A 19,490-nucleotide genomic window follows, 5' to 3' on the forward strand; every position below is an offset into this window, starting at 1 on the left:
AGGCACACAGGGAGCGGCATATTGAGCGGCCGCTCCAGAGGGCGGTATAGGACTATTTCCGGACAAGGATCCGTCGCGCAACAGCGCCCCCGGGGTGCCGGAATAACGGTGCTGGGCTCGAGGAGCCAGTCAGCTAGTCTGCCTGGCGATCTCCTCTGGGGCTGCCGGCCACGGGGTCGTGCGGCGGATCCTACGCAATAGGCAGGGGATAATTGGATGCTAGGTTGGGTTCAATTGGATACAAAATTGGGTGAAAAAGGGATAAAATCTGAAAAAAAAAGAAAAAAAAGAAAAAAAAAGAAGTTCTTAGGGACACAGTAGAGGGGAAAGCGGGTGTCTTTAGGAGACGTAGTGGTGAGGGTCGGAAGATTTCTCAGGAGGAGCAGTTAAGATGTAACCTGAAGAGATGGGTCTTCAGTCTACGACGGAAGATGGGTAGTGACTCTGCTGTTCTGACAGCCGTGGGGAGCTCATTCCACCAGCGGGGAGCCAGTGTTGTGAAGAGACGTGATCGGGCAGCCCGACTGCTGTGTAGAGGAGGTGGGGCCAGTCGGCCAGCCGAGGTGGAGGAGCGGAGTGAGCGGGCAGGGATTTGGGGGGTTACCATTTCCTTCAGGTAGTTGTCATGATCAAACGTTACAAATGCAACTTACCGAGAAGCCACCCTTCTCTGCCCTCTCCCACTTCCAGACGAACGGCTACCCTATATTATAGCACTTGTCTTAATTCAGCCGCTATAATTGAGCCGCTATCACAGGCGTTAATACAAACCTCATTCACCTGCGTTCATGTTACCTGCGTTGGTATTTATAGAAGGAAGCACGTACGCAACTTTAAACCATCTCACCGTTTTATAAATAATGCTTACGTCCGTTTAGAAAAATGTCCTTACGTGAAAGTCAAAGATGACGTTCAAGTAATTTTTTATAAATGAGGCCCCAGAACAACAGCTAATGCTACTTAACCCCATAGTGTTCAAGCACCGATAAATACAATCTACCAAGAAACCACAAAACCTGGGTCATAGTTGATCATACAGTTGGAAGTTTTCAAGTTATCCAATTCTGAATAATCGTCTATGTTAGAGCTTTTTGGGTTAGGGTTTTAAGTTTCAATTGATACGTTTCCTCTGATGCGTTTCCTGTGATGCGTTTCCTCTGATGCGTTTCCTCTGATGCATTTCCTGTGATGCATTTCCTGTGATGCATTTCCTCTGATGCATTTCCTCTGATGCATTTCCTCTGATGCGTTTCCTGTGATGCGTTTCCTGTGATGCATTTCCTCTGATGCGTTTCCTGTGATGCGTATCCTCAGGGGGAGACCCACAGCCGCTGAGTGCCTCCAGAACCCGTGGGTGCGGGGCGAGCGGGCCCCCTCCAAAAACAGGGACTCCATAGTGTGCTTCTCCACAGACAAGCTCCAGGCCTTTCTCAAGGAGAGGGAGGTGAAACGAGACCAGGTCCGCACCAAGCTGCACGGCCCGCTATTCCAGTGACAGAGAGAGAGCTGCAAATACAAACTAACTGGAGCTGGATCAGATGTTATATACAGTCGATATCTATATCCTCATACACATATCCTCTTAGCCCATATTTTGATAACAAAAAAATGTGGTGTCTTACTGATGTGTAACTGTTAAAAGTAAAAATGAAGACTAATCAAAATGTCTATCGTGTATTAATGGCTGCCAAAGTTGTGTTGACTTAGAAGTTTACATATGCATACAGTATATTGTATATGTTCTATCTGAATGTTTAGGATTTTGGCTTTGGTTGAACTATGGCGCCATGATATCAGGGAAAATGTTTAGTTAGACATTATGCACATATTGTTGCATGAGTTTGAAAACATGATGATATCAAAATAAAAACCTCCAATATAATTATGGATACTGTAGATATAGATATTTGATATCTATAAAATCAATATGCTCTATCTTTAGATAATAGATCTTTTGAGTGAACATTGTTTCAAAGTTTTACTGTGTTATTGTAATAATGTATAAATGAAGAAATTGACAATCATTGAATTGAACAATAATCAGTATACAATGCAGTAACTAGTAAATTAAGGAGTATACTTTATTACTGATTTCATGAGTATCATGTACAATGTGTACCATGTGAAAGGTTATGTATGTACTGAATGGAAGTTATATTAAACAGAATATGAATGGTGAGTTTGTTGAACACATTGTGTATTCATCTAGTTCAGTTACATACAAAAACATTCAAATACACACCCACAAGACACAGACACACATGCTTTAATTCCTGCTGATGCATCATGGGTACTGTAATTGCCACACATACAGTTTGATCTGAGAATGACACTGAGTTAGTATGTCCCTGTGATATGTTTATGGTGTGCATTGTGCTTACCCAGTCATTAACACATTATTATACTACTGTTTACTTAGAACAATAAACTCTACAAGTTTTGTACAATACAATACATGTATATTTTGAGACATCAACGAAGTCTGACATTGTACAGCTACTGTAAGACACAGTTTTATGCACACCTTTTGTCTGACCATTTCACAGGTTTCACAGGAGGCATGACAGATGGTGTCAGCACACGTGTGCAGTATAGCTTTAACACACTTGATATTGTACATTGGGGCAGGGAAAGTTAATGTGTAATATTTAAACCCTATAACGACAAAACGAAAGTCTAGTGGCTTTGGCAGTGGTTTCTATTTGATTACATGGCTTTAAAACCAGTTGGCAGAGGACGAAAAGTAACAGTACGGAGTGATATCTAGACATTGACCAATAACTAACTGCTCTACCCATACAGTACCTATCATATGCCCCATTCATTTTGTGTTATTATTGATGGAGAAAAAAACAACAACCTAAGAGTCAAATACCTTCTTTTCCTTCTGAGTTGCATACAGTATGTACAATATGTGTTACTGTGTAATGCCTGCTATTCACATACAGTAGCAGCCCTCACATTTGAGTCAAGTCAAAGTGAACTGATGTCAGGGAGATAGATCGTATTGCTGCTAAGTGGTGATCCAGTATCCTAGATGGTGTCATTCAGGCTGGAGTGAAAGGCTTCATTTCTCCTGGTAAAGAGCCCAGGCAAGAGAATGATGGCGCTTCATCTCATTCAGACTTGTTGGCCTCCTGAACTTTTGTTATTTCCTGTTGAGACAAGAGATAAGAATATCAACATTGCAGTTACTTGATCTCATATGTTGTTGTCATGTGTTGATCTCTCACATAACACTTACTGTAAACACTCATGAACAAGGGTCAAGGGTCAAATTCTGAAAACCAGACCAGAGGAGGCTGGTGGAGGTTGAAATCGGAGGACGGCCTTATTGTAATGCATGGTCCGAATCATGCTCTTTGTCTTCCTCTACTCACCTCAATAAGGACACTTTTCAACAACTCATAGGCCGCGTCTAAGTCATCATTGACGATAACAATGTCAAACACTCCAGGCTCCTTGCCTAAAATACAAGAGAGGAAACATCTATATTAGGCCCTACTAAAAATCATTATCAATGCCACAGAATCGACGAATCATTGTTCCAATCCATATAGAAGATTGACTGTTTTCTAACCGTAGTTCCACAAAGGACAGCAAGAGGAACTTACTGAGTTCCATATCAATCCGTGCTGCCTCCAGACGCTTCTGTAAACTGTCCTCGTTCTCCGTCTGCCTGTCCCTCAGACGCTTTTCCTGGCCAAATCAGAAAAGTCTTGCAATTTCAATGTACTTGTGATGTTAGAATGATAAGGTTCTATCTCCATTTTTGTCAAAATTTAGTTTTTTTACATAATCTGATCCATTAGGTGTTTATTAATGCCTGTGTGGTGTGGTGGTATTTTAAAAATGTTGACATTTTTGAGTTAGTAATTCATAAAATACAAAGGTTCCATCTCACAAAACATAATGGAATGTAAAAACTTTGATGCTCAATATCTCTGAACTACCCTAAGCGGAGATAGAACCTTATAATTCTAAGCTCACGATCTGTCTCATAGAATCAGCTTAATCAAGCTAGATCTACTCAAGTTTAGTGAAGAACACTATGGTGCTGGTTAAGAACACTGACTAACCAGGATCTCTATAGAGGGTGGCTGGATAGAGACATAGATGGGGTCCAGGTCCGTCTCTTTTATGTTTTTAACTCCCTGTATATCCACGTCCAGGATGCAGATGAGGTTCTGGGCCCTAACATCCTCTACTGCGGACTTACTGTGTTGAAAAATTAGAAACACTTAGTTAGTTTATTCCTTTTTTTTCCGTAAATATTTCAGTTCTATTGAATCAAAACAGCATATACTGTACACCTTTCCATCTGGACATGTAAACTAAGAATAGAGGGGTGTGAGGAGAGAATCTGGATATAGCAAGTGAGTGTCACCAAGTACCCTCATATTCCTCACATGCTATGGTTAAGCTAAGAGGATTGTGACATTAACACTATGCTGGGTACAGTGGTTCTCTCCTTATAGACAGGTCTATACAGGTCAGCAAGGGGGGTGGGGGAATAGATTAAATGTGACACCCAGGTGCTGAGTTGCTGTTGCTCCTGCACCATTCTGTTCTAATGAAGGCTAAAACGCCATCTGTCACTGGCTCTCTGGTGACCTCATTATCACAGAAGACCAGCTCTTCAAGACGTCTTCCGAATGTCATGACACAAGGATAACCTGTGGGCTCTAGTGACTAGAATCCAATGGAGCAATTACTGTGTTATGTTGGTACATTGTGATGCCACATGTCTCAACATCACCTGAGGTGAAACGACATCAACTGTGTTGACAAACTTGACAAACTTGACAAACTATCACATACTTTGAAATCGCTGTTAACCAATGTACTTTGGAGGAGGATCTTTGCCATCAAGATTTTTGGGGGGATAGTTTACCTTGTTCCATACATGTTGCTGGAAAACTGAGCATTCTCAATGAAATCCCCTTTGTCGATCCCTTCCTGCATGACCTCTCTGGTGCTGAAGTGATAGTCTAGAGGGGGCAGAAGGAGACTATAAGCAGTCATTACTTGTGAGTGAGACCATATTGATACAGGTCTCTTACGGAGATAGGTACACACGCTAGTAGTATTTCTATTGATTAGTGAGATAGTGTATACAGAGATTTATATACAATACCACAAGAAGCTCACATCATAAAGGAAAGAGACCCCCAAAGAGCACATGCATAGGAGGAAATCTCCCACTCGAAAGGTGTTACTCAAAGACACACCACAAATACTCAACAGCGAGAGAGAGACTGTGTATTGTAAGGACACGCACGGACCTTCAAACTAACAGGTTGCGCTGTTCCTACCCTTGGATAGTCCTTCTCTTCCACAACACCATAGTCACAGTCACAGGGGAGTCTACAACGGTACAGGGCGAACTCTACAGATACAGTAAGATACCCAGTCACAATCACACCTACAGGGACATCAGAGCTAGCTCCCAGGGACCAGAGTGCCACTGAAGTCTGCACATACTCATTAGCATGACAACATATTGTACACTGGAGGATTGTCCAGTTGTCCAGGTAAAAGCTACTGTAATAATAATAATAATAATAATAATAATAATAATAATAATAATAATAATAATAATAATGAATTTTCAAGCCTGCAGACTGCGACACTTTAAATGAATGTGCAATAACACTATGTGCAATATGACAACCCTAGTCGTCTTATCTGTACAGTATAGTACGGTATAGTGGATAGTGTACATAGCCTTTATTTATGTAAACCAGCTCCTTTCCCTTCTTGTTTTTTTTAGTTTTTTTTTTCTTTCCTAGCACCAGGGGAGCCACCCCTTCCAAATTTCGTTGTTTGGTACCTGTACTATAGCAATGACAATAAAGACCATTCATTCATTCATTCATTCCAGAATGAATGAAATGAATGAAATGAATGAAATGAATGAAATGTTGAAATTCAAATGTTCACAGAGGTAAATCAACTCCTAACCAAGTAATATAGTATGTCATGTACTGTAGGCCAAGTGTATCCTCACTGCACTGACAGAAGAGCCTATAACCAGCCACACTGCAACACGCTGAATTGTCTAATACATAGTCAAGATATTGCACAGTATTTATATGGAAACAAGATGTTGTGATGCTAATGGTGTGTTGCATTTTAGCAATGCTTGATAATCAGTACCAATATAGGAGATGGGGAAAAAAAGGCTTCTGAATAGGGAGAAACTATTGAGGTATCACCGGGGGCTATTTTCAAAAGCTTTTTACTCCAAAGTGCAAACTGGCATTTGTATTCTTGAGAATCTTAAATAGATTTAAAGCATGTTATACAGTATCATGCCCTTGATGATGTTTACGTTTGGTAACAATGTACCTGGATGATGAAAGTAACCCCCATCACTCTCTTTTAGTGTTGTGATTATGAATCACATGAAGACAACATCTATGTTTTTAAGGTTCGCTAGAACACCAAATCAGGATGAGATATCTACACCTTCGGATGAGACAGAGCTTAGGATATCTGCTACGGGCAGTAACATAGCCCCCAGCAGCATAGGGAGACAGTGTAGGCCTATGGAGGAAAATTCAAAGGGATTAAAAGGGAGTTCTTTGGAAAGCCACTGGTGCAGTTCACTTGGGAGTAAGAAGCATTGGAGCAGTGGGTATGGGATAGGTGGGGCAAATGGGTGGGAAATGTAAAAGTTGAGATGTACATGTATGCTACAAGTTGTGTTGGTTTGGCGCAAAGCAAGACAGAAAGCAGAGAGATGGAAGCCTGTATTGGCACAGTAGAGCAGTAGAGGTAGGAGCATTTTGGGAGTTTTGGGGACTTTACTATGACAGCATGACAGGGCTTTAGTCAATACAAATAGATCCTATTTTAGGTGCTGTCTCAGTCTTCTGTCTGTTTATCTGTTGTCTTAAGCATTATGGAGTAATGGACATGGAAATGTCAAGTCTCAGTGATGTGTTTGTCTTTTTTAAGTAAATGTATGAGTTGTGGAAATAAATGTCCTCTTCATAGGGCAATCACATCTACATATCTGATCTATCTAAGGGATTATACTAGTTTGTTATCTATAAAACATTTGTTGGGCTTTGCGAGGAGATCTCCGAAAGTTGATCATCTATCCCAAAAGTTATTGAGAACTGATCTGTGTTGCTTTAAGCAGGGGGAATCTCATATCTTTCATACTGTAGTAAGACCATCTTAAGTTAAAGCATTCAGTCCCATTCATATTGGATGTATTGTGTTTATGAGTGAGAGAACGTGACTGTGCAGTACCTTTGCCATCTTCCTCCCCCGGGCGTGGGTTCCTTGTTGTATCTGAAAGGACAGATTCAGTTCACAACTCAACTTTAAACCTGCAGTATACACAATGAGTCATACAATGGGTCAATGACCAATGGGTCAAGGACACTCTGACCATAAATTCCTCCACATTACATGGCAATTAAACCAATCTCGGGTTCTCTTTATCATTACTAGAGAATAAAGTATTGTTAAATAGAAATAAGATAAATAAGGCTTGAGACAGCAAGGATAGAAGCAAAGACTCTGTTTGATAGAAGACATTACTGCCCCACTTCCTTCCCAGACTGAATATTGGGCCAGGAGGCCATAGCAGGCTGAGACGCAAACATACGTGACACGCTGAAGCCAAAAACTCCCTCGTAATCCTTCAGCAACCTCTTGAGCAGAGTGCTCTTCCCTGCCCCCGAGGGGCCGCTCAGAACTACGGGCCTGGGTCCTGCCATAGCACTGATGGAGAGAGAGAAAGAGAGAGAGAGAGAAAGAGAGAGGGAGAGAAAGAAAGAGGGAGAGAGAGAGAGAAAGAGAGAGGGAGAGAAAGAAAGAGGGAGAGAGAGAGAGAAAGGGAGAGAGAGAGAGAGGGAGAGGAAGAGAGAGGGAGAGAAAGAAAGAGAGAGAGAGAGAGAGAGAGAGAGAGAGAGAGAGAAAGCAGGAGAAAGAAAGTCAAATGGTGTTAATGTTTCTTCTTAGCATTTCTAATTTCTCAGAGTGTTACTAAAATACAGTTGTGTACAGATGACCTCAGTAATATGTATGATGGCTCTCATACATACACAGGGCTTAAAGTGGGAAATAATCCTGTGCCTGAAACTTTTCCTTGGGGAGGGGGGTCACAGTTTGAGATATTGGGAGAGCGGGTACAGAAGACAGCTTCTTGTCTCAATGTTTAAATGCATTAATACTATTTTATAGTCAATACAAAATACATGTCTCAATGTTTAAATGCATTAATACTGTTTTATAGTCAATACAAAATATATGTCTCAATGTTAAAATGCATTAATACTGTTTTATACTCAATACAAAATAAAATAATATATTTAGATGTCTTTAAAAGAACAAACTGATTAAATCACTTAAGGCCAAACTGATTGCATCACTTATTAAGCCACTATCACTATAACAATAGATCAATAGATCTACATCAAGTAGAATACTGATGACTAGTGACCAGTCAAGACCATTGGACTCCAGAATATCTGTGAGCTCCTGCATGAGGGCTGACGAGTTGGCGATGTTTACTTTCCTGCTGACTAGGTGTTGTGTTGTTACTTTGGCCAGATCATCATAAAAAATCGAACAAGGACATTGAGGATTTTGTCCATGTTAAGATTAGCTTCGTCGATATTAATTGAAAACGTTGCTTTTTTAAGCTTTTCACACAGCCGTTTTTTCAATTCCGGGACAAAGGCCATGTGTGTTTAAATAGCTGGCGTGCTGGTTGGAAACGGACAGCTTTGTCAGTGCATTTTTGTCTTCTGATAGCTTCTTGCACAAATCGACGAGTGGCTGAGCCATTGTGAAAGACAGATCATGTTCAGCTATAAACGCACACACTCGGATCTTTTGCTCGCAAACACGGTCGGTCATGGAAGATGAAGTGGTAGGCTACCTGTAGCCGTCGCAAGGTTGTTGTATGAGCAAGGTTTAAGAAACTTGGCTTCCATTTTAATAGACTCTTACTAAAGTTAGCGAGATAGCGGGCTGCTAAAAGCGAACGTCTCTCCAAGCTAACATTACACTCATTCAAACTTCCTACTCTGCCTCCGATTGGCTAGAAGTCGTTGGTTGGCTTGAGCAATGTGATACCATTGGTAGGCGGAACTGTCTCTTTGCTGAAGATGACTCTTTAAATTACGATGTAAACAAATAGCATGTGATTTTATTTTATTGCTAAAAATTCCCCTGCGCCGGAAATCCGGCACCGTGCCGGAGAACTTTAAGCCCTGCATACAGTGCCCTTATTAACCCTGTAGGAGCTGACACCCACAGGTTGACCCTGGTCAGGCTGGTGCTGCCACATACTCTGTATCAGCCTAACTGTCGTTTTACCTACAGCATCCCTTTCTATGTCAACAATGACCTGTCCTATTGGTGTGTCTGGTGTGGATTCAAAAGAAATGATTGGTACTGCAGCGCCTGCTTAATCTTGGAAACGCCTAATCTTGTCTGATTTAGTGAGACATGTGCCGTCCTGCAACCAGGTGTGTAACTGTGAGGGCTAATGGAGGCAGAAATCAGAGGACCTCATTCCATTACAATGAGTCAATGAGTCTGGCATCTGATTAGTACCTCCTCCAGCCTCCACTGGTGCAGCCAAGCACACTACCACAAACTAAAGAGGATCAGTCTTCCCCCGTAACCTTCACAGTAACCTCCCTCTGGCAGATTAAGTCACTGGCTAGCCACATGTAACTCCACTGAGGAGCCAATCTCGGAGCAGTCTTGGAGGCTAACCAGCTAGCAAGCCTATGTGTGTCTGAGTAGCTCTTCCTCTGGCCCCAGGCTCAGATGCTAATGCTAATCCACTGATCCTAGGAATTAGCTTCTATTAACTCCCCCCCTCCACACACACACACACACACACACATACAAACACCTGCTGTCGGCTGATCACACTTAGGCACAGGGGGGGACCACCATGTGACCACACATAGAGACCACAAAGCCAGAGTGTCTTGTTAGGAAAAAAGGACCCAATCACTATGCTATTGACCTTGAAAGTCAATTTCCTGGTCAATAGAGTTCTGCTACCGTATTTCTCATGTTAAACTGCCTTCTGCATATGGAAATCATGTCATTCTGTATGTCGACATCCACAATATGATAGAGGGATACCATGATATTAACAATAAGATTATAAGCAGCTGGTAGCCCATCATTCTGTACAAATCTGGAGATACATGCAGATTACATGCATGGGGCCCTGATTAAAAGGGATTAGATTTCACGGTGCAGGATAGACGGGTGCATGCATTCATGCTGCATTTAAAAATGGCTTTACTTAAAGTCAGGCCAGGTTAATGAGGGGGATTAAATGGATGTGGGCCCTACAGCACATAAAGTACAGGTGACCCAATATCTGACAGAAAATAGATTTGTCTGGTACAATGTTGCATAACTATGCACACTGTATGTGAATCTGACATTATTCTGAAACGAGAACTACAATGTTTGAGTTCACTTTTTAATCCTACACAATCGGACCCATTTAGCCTAACAAGTCTTGCGGGAGAAGAATTAAAAGCTACAGTCTTACACAACCCCAAATGTTTTCTTTGATTTCCTCTGATCTCCTTGTTTATCTCCTTTAGTTGGAGTTTGAGTGGCTACAACAGACAAGGGATGCATCTCCTCATTAATTGTATTTAAGTGAGTTACGGTACCTTTAAAAGGACTCAACTTCTAAAGATATACTGTGATCTTATACTGCATTTAGTATTTAGTATCCTGCTAAGCTGCAAGATCATGGCATAGACACCCTATAATGTGGCAAGCAACTCATAAGCAACTTACATCTACTGTTACACAGTAACACAAGAGTAAACAAAAGTCAAAACCATGAATTCACATTCACATTTTTCCTGCATTCACTGCTAATTTCTTGATTGAATAAAGATGAGGAGCATGTTGCCTTACCTTTTCTCAGTGTCTGTGTCTGCGGAGGAGATACCTCAGAGTGAATCCTTGTCCAGTTTTTCTAATGTGGATATGTGTGTGTGTATGTGTCACTCTGATTCACATAGACAGCTTGCTGCCAGGCTCAATTATCTCCTCCTCCCATCAGCTCATCAACCAATCAGCAAGCTGGATTCTGGCCTTGTTTCTCTGTGTCATCCAAACAGGTAGCGGCTTAATGACTCCAGGTCATGGGATCTGTCGACTGTCCTTTTCATTCTATCAAGGCCTCTTTAGTTCCATTTTCAAACTCACTTCACAAAAGTGTGAAGTGAAAGTGAAATGACTTAATACAGTACCATACAGGTACCTCTCCTGCAGCTTGGGGATGTGTATTCTGTCTGGTCTTTTCTGTGCGCCCATCAGCCACTTTAAAAACAATGATTTGTTTCTAAAGAGTAATTTTAACATGATAAATACCGTATTTCAGTATTCAAAGTTCAACGTTTATTTTGTTATATTTTGTTATTCCTACAGTACACCTATGCATGAAACCCTATCGCTGAATTTGTGAGATTGAAGTTTCGTCATTTGTGATACTAATGTCATGTACTAATGTCATGTCATGGAGGGTGGGTCCTCATAAAGCCTTTCCATATGCGTTTTAATCTCACAACACCTCTCATGTCAAACACCTCTCCTGTTTCTTCTCTCTCTCCCTCCCTTCCCCCTGCACAAGTGAGACACATTAGCTTACATCAGTTGTCTTGGCAGGAGTTATCTGAAGCAGAGAAAAGATCAGAATAGACACCTGACCTGAGGTGGGCCAGCCTAATCCTGAACTGACCCACTTCTAACAGGTCAATAAGCATACACACACGCCATGAACAAACAAACAAACACACACACACACACACACACACACACACACACACACACACACACACACACACACACACACACACACACACACACACAGGGCTTAAAAGTGGGAAAAAATCCTGTGCCTGAAACTTTTTCTTGGGGAGGGGGGTCACCGTTTGAGATATTGGGAGAGCGGGTACAGAAAACAGCTTCTTGTCTCAATGTTTAAATGCATTAATACTATTTTATAGTCAATACAAAATATATGTCTCAATGTTAAAATGCATTAATACTTATTTATACTAAATAAAATAATATATTTAGATGTCTTTAAAAGAACAAACTGATTAAATCACTTAAGGCCAAACTGATTGCATCACTTATTAAGCCACTATCACTATAACAATAGATCAATAGATCTACATCAAGTAGAATACTGATGACTAGTGACCAGTCAAGACCATTGGACTCCAGGATATCTTTTGAGCTCCTGCATGAGGGCTGACGAGTTGGCGATGTTTACTTTCCTGCTGGCTAGGTGTTGTGTTGGTATTTTGGCCAGATCATCATAAAAAAATCGAACAAGGACATTGAGGATTTTGTCCATGTTAAGATTAGTAGCTTCGTCGATATTCATTGAAAACGTTGCTTTTTTAAAGCTTTTCACACAGCCATTTTTTAAATTCCGGGACAAAGGCCATGTGTGTTTAAATAGCTGGCGTGCTGATTGGAAACGGACAGCTTTGTCAGTGCATTGTTGTCTTCTGATAGCTTCTTGCACAAATCGACGAGTGGCTGAGCCATTGTGAAAGACAGATCATGTTCAGCTATAAACGCGCACACTCGGATCTTTTGCTCGCAAACACGGTCGGTCATTGACTTTGCAGGACACGTCTAGAACACCCATGGCTATTATCCCTGAAAATAATAGCTCATTTAGCCAAATACTTTTGCTTAAAATGACCTCGGAAGTCAGCGAGATTCTGGCGCGATTTATACATCGAATAGGTAGACAACATTTAGGATTTATTGAACAGTTTTATTTTTAATGTAGTCGATTTCGTTTTATTACAAGTCAATTTAATATTCTTCCATATCAAATTACTGCAAAAACTAAATAAATTGGCCTCCTCAATTCTGGAAGTCACCAGCCTCCACTGGTATATACTATACTGCCGTAGCCAAGTTTCTTTGAGCACGGCGTACAGAAGCAAGCACCCGGCTCCCTCAGTTTGAGGCACCACGTCCCATAAGGCTTTCCGTCACTACTCTCCTCTATCCATGCCCAGCGCCATTTATTCCTTACTCCTCGTTCTAGTATAGCTGTGTCTTCGCCAGGTTTAAGAAACTTGGCTTCCATTTTAATAGACTCTTACTAAAGTTAGCGAGATAGCGGGCTGCTAAAAGCGAACGTCTCTACAAGCTAACATTACACTCATTCAAACTTCTTAAGGCCCATGTTACATATAGGCATATGTTAGTAGCCTGTGTTACAGGGACACCTAGGGGCGACCTGATAATGTTACATGTACGACCCGGTTGTTGTATTGTGGGCGTGAGCGGAAAGAACCGCAGTTGAATAAAAGACATACTGAAACATGGTGTCAGAAGTGGGGTCTAAGTAAAAATAAAAATAAAATAAAGACGCTTAAAGGAATAAAACGCCATGGCAAGCAACAGCATCCCCGCGCCCGATGGTATGCGCATGGCTGGTGATCTGGTGAAAAACTGGGAAGTCTTCCGTGCGGAGTTTGAGGACTTTTTGCTCGCTACCGGACTGAGCGAGAAGTCGAAGCTGGTCAAGGCAGCCACGCTGAGACGGCTGATGGGAAGTGAGTGCCGTCATGTGTACACACATAGCCTCACGTTGACGGAGGATGAACAGAAGGACCCAAAAGCGATTATGGACGCTTTGGGGGTTTACTTCAAACCGGCGAGAAACGTCATTTATGAGAGGTACATGTTTGGAAGCTGCAAACAAGAGGCTGATGAGCCAATAGACAGTTTCCTGACAAGGCTTAAGGAGAGAGCATCGTCATGCGAATACCGTGCGCTGAAGGACGAGCTGGTTCGTGATAGGCTCGTGCTGGGTGTTGCGAGTGAGGGCACCAGGAGGCGTCTGCTACGCGAACGTGAGTTGACGTTACACACAGCGACTGAAATCTGCCGGCTCGCTGAGCTAACCGAGAGACACATGAGAGTGATGGCCCCGCTAGCACAGACGGACAATGTGAATGCCGCGGACAGGCAGAGTGAGAGGCGCGCACATCAAAGGAAAACAGCGCCAGCGGAGAGAGAGCCACAGTGGAGCTGCAAATACTGTGGAGGCAGCCACAAACGGGGCAGGGAGCAGTGCCCAGCCTACGGTAAGACATGCCGGATATGTGGCATAGCAAATCACTTTGCCAAGGTATGCCAGGCTGGCAGCAAGGCTGACAAAATAAAAAAAGTGAATGTGCTTGAAAATGATGAGCAAAGAGAAGATGACTCAGATACTGATGATAGACTGTTTCTAGTAACTGAATGTGTCAATACTGCAAAGGCCCAGCAGGGGCGCAAGTGGTTTGTGAATCTATGCCTGAATAAGAAAAGGCAACAGTGTCAGCTGGATACAGGCTCCACCTGCAATGTCATGGGCCGCAAGATTAAAGAGAAGCTGTCACCCAGAGCGGCGCTAGGCCCGAGCGCAGCCAAGTTAAAGTTATACTCTGGGGAAATCATGCCATCACTGGGGAAATTCCACACTGAATGTGTCATCCGGGGAGAAAAGCACAACCTCACATTTGAAATAGTCGACACAGAGCAAAAGCCTCTTCTCGGGGGGGGCACATGCGAACGTCTGGGCCTCGTATCCTTCACCGTTCCAGATGAACTCCACACAGTTGATGCAAGCCAATCTGTGCCCCTCACCAAAGATCAGCTGCTGAGAGACTATCATGACGTCTTCAATGACCCAATCGAGTCAGTCCCGGGCGAGATACACTTCGAGCTGGATCCTGATGTGACGCCGGTGCAGTGCGCGCCGAGGAATGTTCCAGTGGCTCTGAAGGCGAGAGTCAAGGAGGAACTGGACAGACATGTCAAGGTCGGCAACATTGAGCCGGTGACTGAGCCGACAGCATGGATAAGTAACATGGTGACTGTCGCAAAGCCAGAGAAAATAAGAATCTGTATCGATCCAAAGCCTCTCAACCGAGCGCTGCTGAGGTCTCACTACCATATGCCTACGCTGGAAGATGTGTTGTACAAGTTGCCCAAGGCTCGCCTCTTCACGTTGGCAGACGCTCGTGATGCCTTTTTACAGTGCAAGCTTGACGACGCGAGCAGCCGTCTGACGACCTTCTGGACACCGTGGGGTCGGATGAGATGGCTCAAGCTCCCTTTCGGAGTCTCAGTAGCGCCTGAGATCTACCAGCGCAAGCAACACGAGCTGCTATCGGGCCTGGCCGGCATCGAACCGATCGCGGATGACATCCTGGTGGTCGGGTGTGGCGATACGGATGCCGAGGCCGAACTGGACCATGACAGAAACTTGAGTGCTCTCATGGAACGATGCAGAGCAGTGGGACTCAGGCTGAGTGAACGCAAGCTACAGTTCAAACTCAAAGCCGTACACTTCCACGGCCACATTCTGTCCTCGGAGGGACTGAAAATCGACCCAGAGAAGACACGGGCCGTGCTGGAAATGCCGACACCCACCGACGTGAAAGCAGTGCAGCGCTTTATTGGGTTCGTGACGTACCTTGCAAAGTTTCTGCCAAAGCTCTCGGAGGTCTGTGAGCCGCTCCGCAGGCTCTTGGATAAGGACGTCATGTGGCACTGGTTGCCCAAACACGAAGATGCAGTGCGCGGAGTGAAGCGTATGGTCACCTGCACGCCCGTCCTCAAGTACTATGATATCACAAAGCCTGTCACGGTCCAGAGCGACGCCAGCATGACCGGGCTGGGGGGCTGTTTGTTACAAGGGGGACAGCCGGTGGCTTTTGCATCGAGGGCACTAACGCCGACAGAGCAAAACTATGCTCAGATTGAGAAGGAGTGTTTGAGCATAGTCTTTGCCTGCCAGAGATTCCACCAGTACCTGTATGGCAGGGAGGCTATCACTGCAGAAACAGACCACAAGCCGCTTATCACAATATTCAAGAAGCCCCTCCTGAGCGCACCGAAACGTCTACAAGGCATGTTGCTGCAGCTGCAAAGCTACAATCTGGATGTTGTGTACAAGCCGGGCCCCGAGATGTATGTCAGCGACACTCTGAGCAGGGCCACGCCCCCGTGCCGTGGGTCTGACACCCCGTACGTGCAGCATGCTGTGTGCGCCGTGAACAGCACCCAGGCCGGGTATTCACAGCCGGACCAGGCGCAGCACCTGGACGTTACGGCTTTCAGATTCCACCAGATTGTGCAGCACACAGAGACGGATGATGTGCTTCAGGAGCTGGCATCTGTGATCCTCAGTGGCTGGCCAGACTTTAAAGAGGACACTCCGCTGGCAGTGCGGGAATACTGGCCCTTCAGAGACGAGCTGAATGTTCAAGACGGAGCGTTGTACAGGGGACAGTGCGTCGTCATACCAAAAGCCATGAGATCTGAGCTGCTCAAACGCATACACGCTAGCCACATTGGTGGGGAGGCGTGTTACAGACGGGCCAGGGATACGCTTTTCTGGCCGAACATGAGAGCGGAGATAAAGGACTTTGTGGCGAACTGCTCCGCATGCAATGAGTACGCACGGGTCCAGCAGAAGGAACCGATGATGTCGCATGACATACCGGTGCGCCCGTGGCAGGCAGTGAGTATGGACGTCTACTCATATGCGGGCAAGGACTTTCTCATCATTGTGGACCAGTATTCGGATTTCTGGGAAATCGACCAGCTGCCAGATCTGTCTGCTGACACGCTCATCACGCGCTGCAAAGCTCAGTTTGCACGTTATGGGCAGCCAGAGAGGGTGGTCTCGGACAACGGCCCACAGTTTGCATGCGAACGGTTCAGGAAGTTTGCAGCGAGCTGGGGGTTTGCCCATGTCACATCCTCACCCCGACATCCTCGATCCAACGGCAAGGCTGAGTCGGCCGTTAAGATTGTCAAGTCACTCTGCAAGCGGGCGAAATTGGATGGCACGGATGCGTGGATGGCCATCCTTCACTGGCGCAACACACCCACAGAGGGGTTGGACAGCAGCCCGGCCCAGCGCTTAATGGCACGCAGGCTCAAAACTTCACTGCCCGTCGCGGACAGCCTGCTTCTACCACGTGTGGTGGACGGAGTGGCAGAGAAGCTGCGGTGGAAACGGCGGGTCGCCAAGTCATTCTATGACACGTCTGCCAGAGACCTTCCAGAGCTGGATGTTGGAGATCACATTAGGATGAGGCCTCTGCCAGGTGATCGCACAGGGCGGTGGCGACGAGGCCAGTGCCTCCAGAGAGTCGCTCCCCGCTCGTTCGTGGTGGATGTGGACGGCACACTGTACAGACGCAACCGAGTGGATCTGCGTGTTGCAGAGCGCTCAGCTCAAGCGCAACAGACAGACATTCTACGGCCTGAGCGGAGCAGTCCTGACCAGACCCAGGTCGCTGGGGAGACTGCCTCAGCCGAGACACGGATTGTCTCAAGTCGGGGGGAGACAGGCGGCGAGGTACATCCTCGTACACCAAGGGCACCGGCGACGCCGGGGGATCCTGCCACGGCAGGCCAGGGTGTCTACTCACGGAGTGGTCGCCTGTCACGGCCGCCACAACGACTGGACTTATGACTTTGGAAAAAAAAAAAAAAAAAAAGGGAAATAATGCAATGTTGTAATGCTATTGTTGTTGTTTGGGATTGTTATTGTCAATGGAATTGCAGACGGAGTTGCAAGCATGTAATTTGCAAACAGCTAAAGGAAAGGAGATGTTACATATAGGCATATGTTAGTAGCCTGTGTTACAGGGACACCTAGGGGTGACCTGATAATGTTACATGTACGACCCGGTTGTTGTATTGTGGGCGTGAGCGGAAAGAACCGCAGTTGAATAAAAGACATACTGAAACAGCCCACCCCACTACTCTGCCTCCGATTGGCTAGAAGTCGTTGGTTGGCTTGAGCAATGTGATACCATTGGTAGGCAGAACTGTCTCTTTGCTGAAGATGACTCTTTAAATTACGATGTAAACAAATAGCATGTGATTTTTTAATTTATTTTTTGCAAAAAATTCCCCCGCGCCGGAAATCCGGCACCGTGCCGGAGAACTTTAAGCCCTGCACACACACACACACACACACACACACACACACACACACACACACACACACACACACACACACACACTGATATTGACCTGTTAGAAGTGGGTCAGTGTCCTGATATTGATATTGATTATGGTGGAGGATATTGATCTCTGAGAATAGTTCAGGTAAAGATGTCTCTCGTCTCTGCGTTGTGTCATTCTAACCATTCAATGTAAAATTGCCCCCTCAACAACACGGTGTTCAGGTTCAATGATAGACCTCAAACATGGGTTGCTGGGGAGTCCTCAGCAGAGTTTTGTTGAGAGCTGGAGGCGGCTAGAAATATGACGGAGGCGGCCGCCTCATAATTCTCTATGCAGGAAAACCCCTGAGTCTTTACCTTACCTAGTTTAACCAACTTAATAAAAACCAACACTTTACATATTAATGAACAAATTATCCAAAACAGGTATCGATACGGACCCATGGAGTCAAGCAACAATTACATTTGACTCCAAATGTGACATGTCGTGAAAATATTGATAGAAATATTGATTAAATAATGTTTCTGTGAAGTGCGAGTGTCCCGTAACACCCTGATAGATACTCGTCAGTAATGAGCTTTTGAATGCTATACGACGGTATGGGTCAAACAAAATATTACAGTATGTAGGTTTGGCTAAATCCAGAAGATGGCAGTAGTGCAACGTTAAGAATGCAAGCTGCCGTTAAATCCGATAGAAGAAGAAGAAGTAGTAGTATAGCACCCATAGGTAATACATATGATAGCACCTCATCTGGTCAACCGCAGTATTACGCCAATATATTAATTCAAATTCAGGTACATCACCATGCTGTCTATTGGTGGTGCTGGGAATACAAGCCCCGCAGATCAATGTATTTATATATATAAATTACGTTTCAGCTATTATACTGTAGCGAACGGGAACTGACAGTGTAACTCGCCCCATGCGGGAGTCGAACCCCGATCTCCCGCATAACCGACGGCCGCGCTAACCACTATACCAAGAGAGTTAACTCCCTTGGTGGAGCTGTTAACGGGCCGCATACAGGATCGTTACACTACAACTATCAATCAACCAAAATGTATTCATAGCCTATAGAACAGGAGGCTATTCCACTAACGTTGATTAGTATATCGGCGATTAAAATAAATCAGGCGATCAGGCAACTCGGGATTTGAATTCAAGCCTCAGGTGATTCCTCGAACGAGGACAGGGCTGCCAAGTTTCAGCAAAAGTTTGGAGTGAGATTTTTTTGGCGGTGGAGCGAGCCAAAAGCGTTTTGGCAGCGGCGGCCCCTCTCTCCCACCAAATTATTTGTGCTAGTTTCCTGCAATTTTACATGTTGTTCATAATAAACCAGCGCAAGAAATTAAAATAATTAACATTTTATAAAACAAGAAAAAAATTCAGACAATAATCATATTTATGAAATCTTAATAAACAAATACAGTAGCCTACAGACTCTAAAAGAGGGCCCCATC

At 44.4% G+C, this 19,490-nt stretch overlaps 2 protein-coding genes across 2 annotated transcripts in view; one reads left to right on the forward strand and one right to left on the reverse strand.

Annotated features, from left to right (window-relative positions):
• obscna (obscurin, cytoskeletal calmodulin and titin-interacting RhoGEF a) overlaps positions 1-1,495 on the forward strand; it is a gene marked incomplete at both ends in the record, with an annotated part of 43,274 nt that extends 41,779 nt beyond the window's left edge. The window contains one exon of the mRNA XM_080527656.1: positions 1,315-1,495. Within this exon, the coding sequence (XP_080383782.1) occupies positions 1,315-1,495 (181 nt within the window). The remainder of the gene's footprint in view (positions 1-1,314) is intronic.
• A 1,621-nt stretch (positions 1,496-3,116) lies between these two features.
• On the reverse strand, positions 3,117-7,736 carry guk1b (guanylate kinase 1b; the record flags this gene model as incomplete). Its single annotated transcript, XM_080527667.1, has 8 exons — positions 3,117-3,155; positions 3,381-3,466; positions 3,615-3,699; positions 4,080-4,218; positions 4,895-4,991; positions 6,472-6,549; positions 7,264-7,305; positions 7,625-7,736. The coding sequence occupies 8 exons, from the start codon at positions 7,734-7,736 to the stop codon at positions 3,117-3,119; spliced, it is 678 nt and encodes a 225-aa protein (XP_080383793.1).
• Positions 7,737-19,490: the final 11,754 nt, after the last annotated feature.

This window comes from Nansenia antarctica (genome assembly GCF_963989245.1).
Source record: "Nansenia antarctica genome assembly, chromosome: 1".
In the NCBI taxonomy this organism is placed as follows: Eukaryota; Metazoa; Chordata; class Actinopteri; order Argentiniformes; family Microstomatidae; genus Nansenia; species Nansenia antarctica.